This window comes from Sparus aurata, chromosome 4, assembly GCF_900880675.1.
Source record: "Sparus aurata chromosome 4, fSpaAur1.1, whole genome shotgun sequence".
Classification (NCBI taxonomy): Eukaryota; Metazoa; Chordata; class Actinopteri; order Spariformes; family Sparidae; genus Sparus; species Sparus aurata.
The window spans coordinates 40,666,349-40,682,619 of record NC_044190.1 but is presented as its reverse complement, the minus strand read 5'-3'; the positions used below and the strand labels follow the sequence as shown (position 1 = coordinate 40,682,619).

Below are 16,271 nucleotides of genomic sequence, written 5' to 3'. Positions count from 1 at the left end.
GAGTTAATGGAGGTTTAAAATGTCCGACAGACGCGAAGCTCCGCTGGTTTCTTTATGTCACGTGAGTGTTTCCGCTCTTCTGATTGGTCGGCCCAGTTACTGTCAGATATCCAACATGGCGGCTACCTCGGTGGAGCATGTTGTCGCAGACGCAGGAGCGTTTTTAAAGCGAGCTCCTCTCCAGGTGAGACTTTATTCATCTTCCAACCGAAAATACAGTTTTTATTAAATAAGCTAGTCGACAGTTAGCTTGTTAGCTCTCAGTGACGTCAGCAGGTCAGGCTGTAGAGAGGCGCAGTGTCGCGAGGCCTCAGCTCATCACAGACCTGCTGATTAATACAAAGTGAGACATTAAATTCTGGTCTTATTAAGAATCACAGGTCATAATCTCCCGTCAGAACTAAGGTTTATATTTATAACAGATATTAAAACGTCATCGATGATCATCGATCCGCTCATCAGCTGAGAAGTGATGTGAGAGATTAAAGATGTTTAAACTTGCTTACATTTACCTCATTTCTATAAGTGTAATGACTGTTAAATATTATTGTTATTAATTTACGTGTTTCCGATACTGATGTGTTGTTTCTTCACTTTGACACAAACAGCTTGAATAATTGATAAAGGTGATAAAATACAGAAGTTACTTAAAGCTTTAATTTGTTTGTTATATAAAAGACATTTGATATTTTATGGGTTATACTTATTCAACCAGATATTGACAGGATGTGGTATCAGTGAGACAGTAAGGAGTTTATTCACAGATACGTTGAAGTGAGTCGTGTGACGAACACGTTGTGTGTGTGTGTGTTGCAGGACATCGGCAGGAACATCTACACACTGAAAGATGTGGTGGGCGAGATCAGAGACAAACCCACCAGGAGGAGTCTGGCCTTCCTGCCGTACCAGCTGAACTTTGTAGAACCACGTCCTGAACACATCAGACTGGGTAAACTAACCTGACCCTGAACACATCAGACTGGTAAACTAACCTGACCCTGAACACATCAGACTGGGTAAACTAACTTGACCCTGAACACATCAGACTGGGTAAACTAACCTGACCCTGAACACATCAGACTGGTAAACTAACCTGACCCTGAACACATCAGACTGGTAAACTAACCTGACCCTGAACACATCAGACCGGTAAACTAACCTGACCCCTGAACACATCAGACCGGTAAACTAACCTGACCCTGAACACATCAGACCGGTAAACTAACCTGACCCTGAACACATCAGACCGGTAAACTAACCTGACCCTGAACACATCAGACCGGTAAACTAACCTGACCCTGAACACATCAGACCGGTAAACTAACCTGACCCTGAACACATCAGACTGGGTAAACTAACCTGACCCTGAACACATCAGACTGGTAAACTAACCTGACCCTGAACACATCAGACTGGTAAACTAACCTGACCCTGAACACATCAGACTGGGTAAACTAACCTGACCCTGAACACATCAGACTGGGTAAACTAACCTGACCCTGAACACATCAGACTGGTAAACTAACCTGACCCTGAACACATCAGACTGGTAAACTAACCTGACCCTGAACACATCAGACTGGGTAACTAACCTGACCCTGGACACATCAGACTGGTAAACTAACCTGACCCTGAACACATCAGACTGGTAAACTAACCTGACCCTGAACACATCAGACTGGTAAACTAACCTGACCCTGAACACATCAGACTGGTAAACTAACCTGACCCTGAACACATCAGACTGGGTAAACTAACCTGACCCTGAACACATCAGACTGGGTAAACTAACCTGACCCTGAACACATCAGACTGGTAAACTAACCTGACCCTGAACACATCAGACCGGTAAACTAACCTGACCCTGAACACATCAGACCGGTAAACTAACCTGACCCTGAACACATCAGACCGGTAAACTAACCTGACCTACCTGAACCACACATCAGACCGGTAAACTAACCTGACCCTGAACACATCAGACCGGTAAACTAACCTGACCCTGAACACATCAGACTGGTAAACTAACCTGACCCTGAACACATCAGACTGGGTAAACTAACCTGACCCTGAACACATCAGACTGGGTAAACTAACCTGACCCTGAACACATCAGACCGGTAAACTAACCTGACCCTGAACACATCAGACTGGGTAAACTAACCTGACCCTGAACACATCAGACTGGTAAACTAACCTGACCCTGAACACATCAGACTGGTAAACTAACCTGACCCTGAACACATCAGACTGGGTAAACTAACCTGACCCTGAACACATCAGACTGGTAAACTAACCTGACCCTGAACACATCAGACTGGTAAACTAACCTGACCCTGAACACATCAGACTGGTAAACTAACCTGACCCTGAACACATCAGACTGGGAAACTAACCTGACCCTGAACACATCAGACTGGGTAAACTAACCTGACCCTGAACACATCAGACTGGGTAAACTAACCTGACCCTGAACACATCAGACTGGGAAACTAACCTGACCCTGAACACATTAGACTGGGTAAACTAACCTGACCCTGAACACATCAGACTGGGAAACTAACCTGACCCTGAACACATCAGACCGGGTAAACTAACCTGACCCTGAACACATCAGACCGGGTAAACTAACCTGACCCTGAACACATCAGACCGGTAAACTAACCTGACCCTGAACACATCAGACCGGTAAACTAACCTGACCCTGAACACATCAGACCGGTAAACTAACCTGACCCTGAACACATCAGACTGGGTAAACTAACCTGACCCTGAACACATCAGACTGGTAAACTAACCTGACCCTGAACACATCAGACTGGGTAAACTAACCTGACCCTGAACACATCAGACTGGGAAACTAACCTGACCCTGAACACATCAGACTGGGTAAACTAACCTGACCCTGAACACATCAGACTGGGTAAACTAACCTGACCCTGAACACATCAGACTGGTAAACTAACCTGACCCTAACACATCAGACTGGTAACTAACCTGACCCTGAACACATCAGACTGGGTAAACTAACCTGACCCTGAACACATCAGACTGGGTAAACTAACCTGACCCTGAACACATCAGACTGGGTAAACTAACTTGACCCTGAACACATCAGACTGGGTAAACTAACCTGACCCTGAACACATCAGACTGGTAAACTAACCTGACCCTGAACACATCAGACCGGTAAACTAACCTGACCCTGAACACATCAGACTGGGTAAACTAACCTGACCCTGAACACATCAGACTGGGTAAACTAACCTGACCCTGAACACATCAGACTGGTAAACTAACCTGACCCTGAACACATCAGGTTGTGGTCTTAATGTTCAGTGATATTCAGTAAATCTGAATCCTTTAAATACTTTTCCCAGGTTATCTTTCAGCCTGTGTAATAAAGTGATAAATAATGCTGTGACGCGCCTCCTCACCTGTCCTCCTCACCTGTCCTCCTCACCTGTATTCCTCACCTGTCCTCCTCACCTGTCCTCCTCACCTGTCCTCCTCACCTGTCCTCCTCACCTGTATTCCTCACCTGTCCTCCTCACCTGTATTCCTCACCTGTATTCCTCACCTGTATTCCTCACCTGTCCTCCTCACCTGTCCTCCTCACCTGTATTCCTCACCTGTCCTCCCACCTGTCCTCCCTCCTGTCCTCCCTCCTGTCCTCCTCACCTGTCCTCCTCACCTGTCCTCCTCACCTGTATTCCTCACCTGTCCTCCTCACCTGTCCTCCTCACCTGTCCTCCTCACCTGTATTCCTCACCTGTCCTCCTCACCTGTCCTCTGTAAACATCCTGACCTTCATCAGGTTTAGTTCTGCAGTCTGAGCTCTTTGTCGTTTGTGTTCCCTCAGTGACGGAGTTCTCCAAGAAGACGGGAGATTACCCGAGTCTTTCAGCCACAGACATTAAGGTCCTGGCTCTGACCTACCAGCTGGAGCTCGAGCACGTCGGCTCACAACACCTGAAGAAAGAGCCGGAGGTCAAGGTACCTGATCAGAAGACAACTTTCACTGTTTGTACCCGACCCGTCCCAGCTGATCGCTTGTAGAACGGATCTGGTACTGACAGTGTGTATGTTTTATGGTCTTGCTTACTGAGCTTTATGCTAAGCTAAGCTAAACACAGCGTAGTTCAGCAGGCTGACTGTGTGGTTTGGTCACAGTAACATCTGGATCTTCTGTTTCAGGTTCATGTTCAGAGCACACAGCGACACCCAGAGACTCCGGTCAATGTTGCAGGATTCCACTTCCCCTCCAAGGTATCACACAGATGATCGTTAGACGTCTTCACATCTGTCAGTTCATCATTAAAAAGCATCTTACGGAGTGTAATCAGAATCTGTCTAGTGTTATAATGGAGCCTAAAACATCTGCAGGACATTTATCAGTTGATTTATTTCCTGGTTGTTGTTTAGAAGCCGGTGGACACTTCGAACGTCCGACAAATTCAGACGGAGACGTCAGAACCTGCCGACAATAACAAGTTCAACAGCTTCCACTTCTGGAGAGAGCCGCTGCCGTCCCTCGACAGCGACCTGCTGGATTTACTGGTGAGGCTAACACAGGCTAACTTCAGTGTTAGCTACTCTGCTGTCTAACATCTGTATTAGCTCCTCCAACGAGCTAACATGAGTGTTAGCTTCTATGACAAGATAATCTACTGATGGAAAGTTTGTTTTTTATCTCTACAAACCTCTGGTGGTGTTTGTTCCTGCAGGATCCGGTGGAGGTTTTAAATTCAAAGAACAAACAGAAACAGACGGACACACAGACGACTGCCGACAGCGACGAGTTTAACAGCTTCCACTTCTGGAGAGAGCCGCCGCCGTCCATCGACGACAGCCTGCTGGATTTACTGGTGAGTTCAGGAACCATTCAGAGCGAATATTCAGCAGGTGGACACACACAACAGCTGGGTCACACTATCTTACTAACAGCTGGATGTAGATTTAAATTATTTTTATAAATACAAGTAGAGAAACTGTTTTTTTTGTGACCATCCGGACCCTAAAGTCTGCTGCAAAGAATTAGCTTCTCCAACAGGCTAACATCAGCGTTAGCTTCTCCAACAGGCTAACATCAGCGTTAGCTGCTCCAACAGGCTAACATCAGCGTTAGCTTCTCCAACAGGCTAACATCAGCGTTAGCTTCTCCAACAGGCTAACATCAGCGTTAGCTTCTCCAACAGGCTAACATCAGCGTTAGCTTCTCCAACAGGCTAACATCAGCGTTAGCTTCTCCAACAGGCTAACATCAGCGTTAGCTTCTCCAACAGGCTAACATCAGCGTTAGCTGCTCCAACAGGCTAACATCAGCGTTAGCTTCTCCAACAGGCTAACATCAGCGTTAGCTTCTTAACAGTTTGAGTCTCCTTTCAATCATACTGAGATCTTCACTGCCATGCGTCCTGGACCTTGATTGGCTGACAGTGATGGTGATGTCATTTGTTTGTGTGATTACAGAAAGTCGACGGCATGTCATTATCAGAGAGCATGTCAGACACATCACTGCAGACAGACGAGCCAGAGGACCAATCAGACGACGAGGACAAGGAGAACGAGCCTGGAGACGATGAAGAGGAGGAGGAGGAGGATGATGATGATGATGATGGAGGTGGTTGGATCACTCCCAGTAACATCAAACAGGTGAAGATGGACTCGGCTGATTGGACGGCTCCTGCTGATGTTAAAGTTGGATGTCTGACGACGGACTTCGCCATGCAGGTAACGGACGCTGTCAGTGATGTCACCTGGAAACAAGACTTCAGTTTGAACGTTGGTTAACGACGAGGAGAAATCCAGCTAATGTTTTTATTTAAACTGAGATTAATCAGTCAGTGAAATAGTTGCAGATTTGTTTTCTGACAATGAGATAATTCTTTGATCGTTCTTGTCTTTCCAGAACGTTCTGATTCAGATGGGACTTCATGTTCTGTCTGTGAACGGGATGGTGATCAAACAGGCGAGGAACTACATCCTGAGATGTCACGCCTGCTTCAAGTGAGTCAGTCTGATGAAGAGGGTTCATCCTCTAGAGAGGAGGACCAAAACACAGCGGCTCCTCTCCATCCTTCCATCATTGCTGTTAAAGACACTAATGTGTGAATCTGTTGCTAGGAAACATCTGTCCACTCAGTTATGTAAACAGGAAGTCACTGTAACACAACGACGAGCAGACAGTTTGTAAATGTTAAAGTTTTGTGTCTGAATCCAGAAGAAAGTTTTATACACCTTATAATTACAGGAAACTCCCTGATCATGCTAAGCTAACTGACCTTATTTAGTCAAACTGTTGTGAGCATATTGTGCCATTTTAGTGGCATATAATGTAAATTCTTCCAGATCATCATCATTGTCTCTGTGATCCGGTCAGATATTAGTGTGTTACTGTATCTTGGCTGCAGTTAGTGGCTGTAAGTGCTGACCAACATCTGTCAGAACTCTTTGTGATGATGAAGCTAAACTTGGTGCCGTTAGCGTGAGGCTCAGTTTGACCTGAGGAACAGCTGCTGGACTGTTAACTGAGTTTCATGAATCCATCACTGGACCGGAGTGTTGGAGGACTGATGGAGCTGCAGATACTGTCGAGTTTAAAGTTAAATATTGCCACTATTAATTATGTTATTAGTATTTATTGTAAAGTGAATGTTTTAATTTCAGGACAACGAGCAACATGAACAGAGTGTTCTGTTCTCACTGCGGGAACAGAACTCTGAAGAAACTGGCCGTGACCGTCAGCGAGGACGGCAGCGTGCAGATGCACTTCTCTAAAAACCCCAAAGTGCTGAACCCCAAAGGGCTGAAGGTGAGAGAGAGACACAAAAAAACACAAAAATATAGAATAATCCTGCTCTTAGCGTCTGGTGCAGTTTGTTCTGCAGCATGATGAACTCTCTCTGGTGTTTCAGCACACGCTGCCGCTGCCTCAGGGAGGGAAACACGCCCAGAACCCCCACCTGGTGGAGGACCAGCGTTTCCCCCAGCAGAGACTCTCTCGTAAAGCTCGTCAGAAGACCGACGTGTTCAACCCGGACTACGTGGCCGGAGCGTCACCGTTCTGTCAGAACGATATCTACAGTCGAGCCGCCAACCTCCAGATCAGAGACGGTCAGTGTGGCGGCGGCCGCAGACGAGCCAACCCCAATGCCTCCCGCAAGAAGTTTGTGAAGAACAAGTGAAGAGCAGACGGACGTTTGGACTCATGAGAACTCCACATCAGACTGACTTACACAATTAAAGGAGCGTTCAGTGTTTTAGCATGTTTGTTTACGTACTGCAGGTTAATGTGCAGAAACAGCAGTCTGCTCCTTTAAATACTCTCTTCTTCCCTCTCCTCACGTTGACTCTGATTATGTATCTTTATTTGCCCTAATAAATTTTAAAACCCACTGCAGCTGTTATTTTATTTTGTTATTTGTGATTTATTGTTTCATTATTTGGATGTTTGGACACGTTTGATTCTCAGATTATTTTCTCTTCTGAGACGTCGACATCACGTCCTGTTTTCTTTGTTGAGTCAGTTTCGATCATCCTGAACCTTAGAAAGAAGAATCAGAGCAGCCAAGAAGAGTTAATGTGTTTAATTTAGATCCATCACCAAAGTCCAAAGTGATTCTAACTTCCCCAGCAGCCCACAGAACCTCAGTCTGTTAGTCCAAAGAAAACTCTTCGTCCTGTATCGTCTCTTCATCTGGTTCCTCGGACCTCGGCTCCGTCACTTCAGAGTCTGTGATACCAGACTGGGTCTGTGCTGGGTCCAGTGAGAGGTCAGGATCCGTTTCTGGTTCTGTGAGCTGCGGCTCAAACGTCAGGCTGCTCAGTTCGCCGCTGATGTCGAGCTCCGGCTCTGATGCTGGTGGTACCGCCTCTCGCTGCGGAAGCAGGAAGTCCAGCGGCTCCAGGACCGCAGCCAGGTCCACGCAGCCCAGACTGCCGTACCTGTGCAGCTGGGTCGGAGGAACACCTGCAGAACACCACAGAACAGCTTCAATCATCCCAACATATAAACTCTGAGACTGAGAGGAACCGGGTCTGACGGCAAGAACACAGACTGTAAGACTTTGTCTTGGTTGATTGCTGACGGTGTTGAATACTGAACGGACCATAGACGGGTCACCTCCATTCAGGAGTTCTGTGGAAACACTTACACAGATTTAAAAGCGACAAGAGAAAAGGATGCTCACCCAGAACCAGAGCCAGCTGAGCCGGAGGAAACAGAACCTGCAGGCAGCGGTTGAGGAACGGCAGCAGGTCGTCCGCGTACGAACAGCAGAACTGATCGAACAGCTCCTTCTCTCTGCTGCTGAAGGCCGACTCCTCGGCCCGGTGAAACACCAGAATCTGACGGGTCACCTGGAAACGACACCAATTAACACTGATGACAAGCAGTACAGACGGGCCGGGTCCACCTGACAGACCGACAACACTGAAGCCCGGCCCAGTTTAGATGTCTGGATCTCTCTGGCTGCAGTCTACTGGTTCTGAAGACGGTCCGGATTTACAATCAAGTCTGCAGAACACCCGGAACCTTCTGTGGGCTCCAGAACGTCTGCATGAGGTGCTTGAAATATTAACTACAGATAAATGTAATCAATATTAAATATACTGTTAAATGTAAAATCTAAACTGTTTGTTTTGATCCATTTAGTTGTTTGGAGGTTTATCAATAGAAAGTTAGTTTGATCTATTTTGGTCCTTGATTAATACTTTAAGCTAAGATTCTTCTTAAATGTTCGGATTTGTTTCTTTTCAACTTGACGTCACTTCGGGTCGTTGTGACGAACAGAACCTCTGCTCACCTTCTTCAGGGCGTCTTCCAGACATCTGGTGACGTCCTGAGCGAGACCGACGGGGCAGCAGAGCCGCAGGTCGTTGAAGGCGGTCAGGATGTTGTTGAGGAAGCAGGCCAGCGGCTGGAAGTCCAGCAGGGACATGGGGGGCTGCAGGGTGCCGGGCTGGGTGCTGGGGGCCGAGGGGGGGATGGTCCCGCCCAGCACCGAGGGCAGGGCGATGAGCGTGTACAGGTTCATGTCCTCCTGGAACTTCTCCACCGCCTCCTGCACGGCTCCGCGGAACGTTTCCGCCGCCACCCGCTGGAACATGGGCGCCAGCTGTCCGCGGAAGTCCGCCCCGACCCGGCTGAAGGACAGGCCGAAGTACATGCACTGACCCAGGAGGGAGTCCAGGCGCCCCCCCACACCCCGCTGCAGGTCCCTCTCTAAAGTCTCCAGGAACTCCGCCACCTTCTGCACCACCCAACCATGGAAGATGGCGGCTTCGTTCACCGCCACCTGCCCACCGGCGGGCGGCACCAGCGGGTCCTCGTCAGAGAAGATGGCTCTGTACTGCGTGATGATGTCGAACAGGTGGACTCTGCAGGCCTCGATGGTTTTGGTGATGTGGAAGTAAGGGTCATCTTCAGAGATGGCGGCGAGGATCGAGTGCAGCCAGGTGCCACGAGCCTGCAGGAACTTCACTCGCAGCTCCGCCTCCGTGAACACGTCCATCCTCCGCAGGTAGCCAATCACACGCAGGCAGACAGGAAGCTGCGAGTTACTGCGCAGCTGCTGCAGCAGCTGGTTGAGCATCAGCTGAGTCGACTGACGCACCTCACGCACGATCCCCTGAGGGCGAAACACGTCTGTCGGTTAATCGTCAACAACATTAATCTGCAACTATTCTCATCATCGATAAATTGATTGAATCATCCTGTGAAAGTCACTTTCTCATCCAGTCTGGATGTTAAACACCTCATGTTCATGTTGACTCACCTGTATGACGGGCAGACACGAGTGTTTCTTCTCCAGCCTCTTGACGTACGCCGCCAGCTCCAGAGCCTCCTCGTAGTATCCGTTGCGGACGCAGGTGTCCATCAGCTGAGGGATCTCCAGGATCTCCAAGATCTCAGTGTGGCGGTTCAACGTGAGGCTGTTCATCCGGCGGCTCGCTCCAATCTCCTCCGCCTCCTTCATGAAGCCCCTGAACACAAACACATCAGCAGCATGTGACTCTTTATTCTGTGTCCTGATCAGCGACTCAGTCTGGATCAATACGTGTGGACTGAAGCAGCTCGGAGTCTGTTCATCAGGAATGTTGATCACACGAGAGACTTTGAAGCTGACTCAGATTAATCAATCATCAAAAACACTTCTTAGTTTTCAGCAGTCACATTAACATTAAACTAGAATTGTTTTCATTATTGATTCATCTGCAGATTATTTTCATGAGAAATTGATCGTCAGTAAAATCATGAAAAATGTTCATCACATAATCACAGAAATTAGTTTCATCTTCTGATTTCTTCTTTTGTCGAACACTCTATTTACTGTGGTACATGATGATGATGATGATGATGATGATGGGTTTGGACTCTGAGTTCACTAACTGTTGACTCCAGCTTTACTGATGTCGCAGCATGCAGCTGTGACTGTAACACCCCATCATAGACTTCAGGTAAATCACTGACTTCACTGACTTCATTAGTTTCAATATTAACAGACAAACAGATGTGTTGAAGCAGCTGGACCCGGACCTGGACCCGGACCTGGACCCGGACTCTCTGGGTCCCCTGACGGTCCAGGGGCCCCGGGGCTCTCCGTCTCTGAGCGGCACTGACCTGCATTTTTCCCCGAAGCTGGGCAGCTTGTCCAGCAGCCGGGACACGCTGCTCTCCACCCGGCCGAAGTCCCGGTAGATGTGCTCGGTGCAGTCTGCGGTGCGGATGAAGGTCTGGTAGTTGGAGAAGGCCAGCTCCCGGGTCTGCTGCAGGATCTGAGCCCGCTCCTCCGCCAGCCGCTCCGGCTCCCGGCTCAGCTTCTCCACCCCGAAGGAGCTCAGCTCGGACAGGTAGGCCGCGAAGTCCGGGTTGTCCCTCCAGCTGTCCGGGAAGCTGTCCTTAAAGATCGACGCTAAAATACTCTCGTCCTCCACGTCTACCGCCGCCATGTTGGACGGCTGCTGTGAGGTGTGAAGGAGCTGCTGGCGGTTCGTCAGTGACGCGGACTCATTAACACGGGTCACTGTGATGGTGGGTTCACACCGAACTGACTGTCAACAGTTAATTATGTTCTTTAAACTCTTACAAGCAGGACAGCCTGTGTTGACAACCACTTCCTGCTTCCTCCAACTTCTTCTTCTTCGTCTTCTTCTTCGTCTTCTTCTGTATCTTCTTCTTCTGTTTCACACAGTGTTATCGCCACCTACTGTTTTACTTTATATCGTCACATTAACTAGACGGTTCTTTCACATCACGAAGACTTTATTATGTTTGTCCTGTTAAACTTGGCTGTGGAATCTCTTAACGTAACTTCACTGTGTGTTAGCTATCTTAGTTAACAACATATTCAAACTCTGACATTTTATTTTTAATTAAACAAATAACACAGTGCAAATACGAACAGCAAATGTAAATGGGCAGTTGCAACAGATAAATAAAAAGACAATGAAATGTTTTTTAGATAACAAAAGCGGACAGTTGTTGTTGTTGTTGTTGTTGTTGTGAAATGTTGTTGTAAAATAAAGTTTCTTTGAAAAAGTCATGTTGTGACGTCAGCGGAAGTCGAGGTTTGTCGCTCAGTTGCTAAGCTGCAGCCGCGGAGCAGCCAGCCTGTCAACAAGTTGTCATCAGCTGCTGAGACAGATTATCTGCAGACGGCTCCACGATCACACTTTAACCTCCCGCCGCTTCACATGATTCACGGCGGCGGACACACGAAGGTAAACTGACCGCGACGTCACCGTTCACACAACAACTAGCCTTAATTAGCTAACCTTTGCTAACTGGCATTAGTTAACTGCTAGCTAACCTTGGCTAGTGTTCAGCTCCCGGGCCGCAGCCAGACACTTTAAGTCTTGTTTGACTGAAAACAGTCGATGGTTGTTAATGAATATAACTCAGGAAGCTGACTTCACTGTCTCAGCTTCTTTTCACTCACTTAATTTGAGCCTCTTGTTTTTTAGCGTTAGTAAATCTGCCGTGTAAAGTGACGCTCGACTAATTAGTTTAATGGTGTTTCTTAATAAGCTTACTAAACTGTTACTTAGCATTAAGTTAGCTTAAGTTAGCTACATTATAAACGACACTTCCCTCAGTTACACAGTTAATTCAGTGACCTGAGTTTAGGCTGAAGATCACATACATGATCATAATAAAAACTATTTGTGACTGTATATGTTCAGATATTAGAGATTCTCAGGTTTTGATGTACAGTACAAACTGTAGTGTGTATACTTCAGGTGTGTCTGTAGAGCAGTAACGTTACATCCTCTCTGCTGTGCTCTCACCTGCGTTCAGCACCCCAGTAACGTAGTAATTAGTAAGTAACGTTATTACCTAATTTTGTATATCCTTATTTCCATGTTTTGATATCGAATCCATCAGATAAATACCTACAAACAACAAAAACCTTCTTTTTAGTAAACTCTTTGTACACAAACAATGTTGTCAATGCTCGTGTTCATGTGTAGAGACCCTGGTGATGCTACCAGCAAAGTTTCATGTTGTGTCGAGACTTCTTACTGTTTTAAAAATAGAGATTTTGATGCTATCGTAAAAGTGCCCGTAGCACTCCCATTGAAAATGAGTTTGACCTGAAAACAAAAATCCGGTAAATCTTAAAAGTGCCTCTTTCATCATAATTATGCTTTTACATGAAGTTTTGACTCGTATACAATCACAAATAAAAAGCCTCAGTTGCATTTTGAAGAGAGTTTCACTTTAATGCTGCTGGACTCACTAGTGAAGGACTCAGGTTGGATTTTCCAGAATAGTCCAAAGGATTTTATTTACATTCTCGAGTGTCTCGTCTTAAGAGTCTTTCTCCGCTCTGCTAACAGAGCAGCTGTGTGTGTGTGTGTGTGTGTGTGTGTGTGTGTGTGTGTGTGTGTGTGTGTGTTGTATCATCACGTGTGTTTTGTGTCTCTGCAGGAGGAGGACGCTCATTGCAGAGAGTAAAGCTGATGTCTGTCCTCACTGATCCTGACTGAACTTGATGAATTAACCTCAGCAGTCGACCAGCGGTTCCAACCAGTGTGACCAGTATGGCCGCCGCCAACACCACCAAGATCTCATGGCGACTGCGTGAGTCCAGCCTCCATTCATCCAAACGCTGATGTAACAGTGAGATATAGAAATGAAGCTGATGTTGTGGCAGAACTACATTTTTTAGATTTTCTTTCCTGTGAATCATCTCATGACACCTCACATTTGTACGTGACCTCTCGATTGAGTCCGACTTGTTGAACATTATGGACAGTGTTGTAAATCACAGAGCAGGTGTGCTGAATGGCAGTACTCTGCTCTGTAACGCTTTAATCCTGCAGCTTCAACCTCAGTACACAAAGAAGAATGTGGCGCTGCCTCGTCTCTGTATGAACAAGTTACTGTACTGGAGTACACAGACACTGTGAGTCAGTGCAGCTCTGCAGTAACACCAGCAGTGGATCTAAATGTGTTCCTCATGTGTTGTACAGACGAGTTCGAGGCTCACTCCAGCAGCGTTTCCTGTTCGGCTCTGGGGAAAAGCTCCGGCCGCCTGCTGGCCACAGGAGGAGAGGACTGCAGGGTGAACCTGTGGGCTGTCAGCAAGGCCAACTGCATCATGGTGAGACAGCTGATTGTGACCTGAACACCACCTCTACAACAGTCTGTTTATCTGAAGCTCATTGTCTGAAAGGTTTCCAGCCGCGTTGTATCCTGACTGTGTGTGATGGTCTTTCAGAGTTTGACTGGTCACAAGACCCCAGTGGAGTGTGTGCAGATCAATGTGTCAGAGGATCAAATCGTCACTGGTTCTCAGTCTGGATCGATACGAGTCTGGGACATGGAGGCTGCAAAGAGTGAGACTCAGTTATTTCTTTGTCTGATTCAGCCGTGGTGCTCATAGAGTGTCTGTCGGTCCTGATGTCTGTCGGTCCTGATGACTGTCGGTCCTGATGACTGTCGGTCCTAATGACTGTCGGTCCTGATGTCTGTCGGTCCTGATGACTGTCGGTCCTGATGACTGTCGGTCCTGATGACTGACGGTCCTGATGACTGACGGTCCTGATGACTGACGGTCCTGATGACTGACGGTCCTGATGTCTGTCGGTCCTGATGTCTGTCGGTCCTGATGTCTGTCGATGTGACTCTGTCTTCTTCTCCAGTTTTAAGGACTCTGACGGGACACAAAGCGAACATCACCAGTCTGGGCTTCCATCCGTTTGGAGACTTCCTCGCCTCGAGCTCCATGGACACAAACATCAAGGTAGGTGTGTGTGTTGGTGTGTGTATTTCTGTTGGAGACCAGCTGGAGAATGAAGTTATTTTAGTGTTCAACAGGACTGATGTTTGTAGTTGTGATGATTTATTTGAGGAGTGCGGGAATGAATTATGTCTGTCTTGTTTTCATCTTATTGGATCGTGGTTTTGGTTTCTGTCTTTCAGCTGTGGGACGTCCGGAGGAAAGGATACGTCTTCAGGTACACGGTAAGAGCTGTGTGTGTGTGTGTGTGTGTGTGTGTGTGTGTGCGTGTGTGTGTGTGTGTTTGTGCGTGCGTGCGTGTGTAGCACATTAAAAGATATATTAACAATATTTAAGGTGGGTAAATTTCATGTCCCACTTCAGACGGACGTCAGAGCTTCCAGTTTGTAGTGTGTACAGGATCAGTGGTGTATTTCAGAATAAAAGCTGTGAGCGTGTGTGGAGGATGACGTTGTGTTTGTGCTGCAGGGTCACACTCAGGCGGTGAGGAGCGTGGCCTTCAGTCCAGATGGGAAGTGGTTGGCTTCAGCCAGCGACGACGGCACAGTCAAGGTACAATGTGATGATCGATGCAGACGCCACAAATTTGAGATTGTCAGGATTTTAATAGTTTTCCAGTGAAAATGTAAACAGTGATGTAAATTGGATTATTCCCACTGATCATGAATCACATTGTAATCATCATAACTGTCAAAACAATCACAATATGGGAATAAATGTCTCCTCTGGTCTCTGTCAGCTGTGGGACCTGATGCAGTCCAAGATGATCACAGAGTTCAGATCTCACACTGCAGCCGTCAACATCATCCAGTTTCACCCCAACGAGTACCTGCTGGCATCAGGCAGCTCCGACAGGTACGACACCACACCTGAACCGGCTCTCCACGGTCCGTCAGAGAGACAGTACTGTGTGTTCACTGTGAGTCAATGGCAGGATCCTGAAGCACTGTGACTGAGTGTCCACCAGCACTGTCACAATTTCAGTTCTAAGTCAGAAGCAGGGTCAGTGATTCTCCTGCCGGTGCTCATCTGAAGGATAACATTTCAAACAGCTAGCTTAGCATCTCCTGTGTGATGAAGCCCAGCAGCTGACTGCTACTGGAGGAAACTCATGTTGGCTTCTTTTCTTTTCAGGGACTGTAATTGATGTGTTTGTGACGAGGGCTCACAAACTGAATTTCTATCTGTGGTTGTTTGTTGTTGAACCACTGAAGCTGCTGTTCAGACTTTATTTCTGCTGATTATTTGATCCAGATGCAACAGTCAAACTGTGGCAGAGCCGTCAGTGCTGCAGAGAGAAGTTTATATGGATTCATGACCATAACATCAGAAAGACACATTTCTGAGGGAGTTATAATAATGAAACATTAACATGGAAGTATTTGACGGTGTGTCTCTGTCGACTCCAGGACGGTTAAACTGTGGGATCTGGAGAAGTTTACCATGATTGGCTCGATGGAGGGAAACACGAGTCCAGTCAGGTGAGTTTCTCACTTCAGAGTGTAACAGGTTGGGGAGCATGTTGCTGTCATGTGACCTCTGACCTCTGACCTCTGTGTGTTCAGGTGTATCTGCTTCAGCCAGGACGGCAGCTGTCTGTACAGCGGGGCCACAGACTCTCTGCGGGTCTTCGGCTGGGAGCCTGATCGCTGCTTCGACGTGGTCCCGGTGGGCTGGGGGAAAGTGTCCGACCTGGCGGTGTGCAACCAGCAGCTGGTGTGTAGCGCCACCTACAGGAGAAAACCTGTTCTGTATAAAAGGTCTTTACATGAAGCCTCCAAACAGCATCTGAAGCCTCTCCTCCTCCTCCTCCTCCTCCACAGATCGGTGTGTCTCACCAGCTCTCCAGTGTTTCGTCCTACGTGGTGGATCTGAAGAGGGTAAAGAAGAGCGGCAGCTCTGTGATCCAGGGAATCATCCAGGACAACCAGCCGCTCACAGAGCCGAAGGATCCTAAAGGAGCCGCACTTCGCCGGAACTACGAGAGACCCACAACCACCTGCAGCACTCAGAGGTACGACA

At 47.4% G+C, this 16,271-nt stretch overlaps 3 protein-coding genes across 3 annotated transcripts in view; 2 read left to right on the top strand and 1 right to left on the bottom strand.

Moving 5' to 3' along the window:
• The first annotated feature begins 61 nt into the window (after positions 1-61).
• nob1 (NIN1 (RPN12) binding protein 1 homolog) lies at positions 62-7,402 on the top strand. The gene is made up of 10 exons (XM_030414545.1): positions 62-184; positions 817-949; positions 3,863-3,996; positions 4,198-4,269; positions 4,426-4,560; positions 4,728-4,868; positions 5,473-5,733; positions 5,912-6,009; positions 6,670-6,814; positions 6,918-7,402. Exons 1-10 carry the CDS (start codon positions 116-118, stop codon positions 7,185-7,187), a joined length of 1,458 nt encoding a protein of 485 aa, XP_030270405.1. The 5' UTR covers positions 62-115; the 3' UTR covers positions 7,188-7,402.
• A 172-nt stretch (positions 7,403-7,574) lies between these two features.
• Positions 7,575-11,177, bottom strand: cog8 (component of oligomeric golgi complex 8). Its single transcript, XM_030414544.1, has 5 exons — positions 10,625-11,177; positions 9,780-9,987; positions 8,808-9,632; positions 8,193-8,361; positions 7,575-7,972 (listed from the first exon to the last, which is right to left on the bottom strand). Exons 1-5 carry the CDS (start codon positions 10,951-10,953, stop codon positions 7,659-7,661), a joined length of 1,845 nt encoding a protein of 614 aa, XP_030270404.1. The 5' UTR covers positions 10,954-11,177; the 3' UTR covers positions 7,575-7,658.
• A 387-nt stretch (positions 11,178-11,564) lies between these two features.
• katnb1 (katanin p80 (WD repeat containing) subunit B 1) overlaps positions 11,565-16,271 on the top strand; it is a 10,182-nt gene continuing 5,475 nt past the window's right edge. The window contains exons 1-11 of the mRNA XM_030414543.1: positions 11,565-11,724; positions 12,935-13,087; positions 13,480-13,610; positions 13,728-13,845; positions 14,152-14,252; positions 14,432-14,473; positions 14,718-14,801; positions 14,989-15,104; positions 15,659-15,730; positions 15,815-15,965; positions 16,073-16,263. Of these exons, the coding sequence (XP_030270403.1) occupies positions 13,048-13,087; positions 13,480-13,610; positions 13,728-13,845; positions 14,152-14,252; positions 14,432-14,473; positions 14,718-14,801; positions 14,989-15,104; positions 15,659-15,730; positions 15,815-15,965; positions 16,073-16,263 (1,046 nt within the window). The 5' untranslated portion in view covers positions 11,565-11,724; positions 12,935-13,047. The remainder of the gene's footprint in view (positions 11,725-12,934; positions 13,088-13,479; positions 13,611-13,727; positions 13,846-14,151; positions 14,253-14,431; positions 14,474-14,717; positions 14,802-14,988; positions 15,105-15,658; positions 15,731-15,814; positions 15,966-16,072; positions 16,264-16,271) is intronic.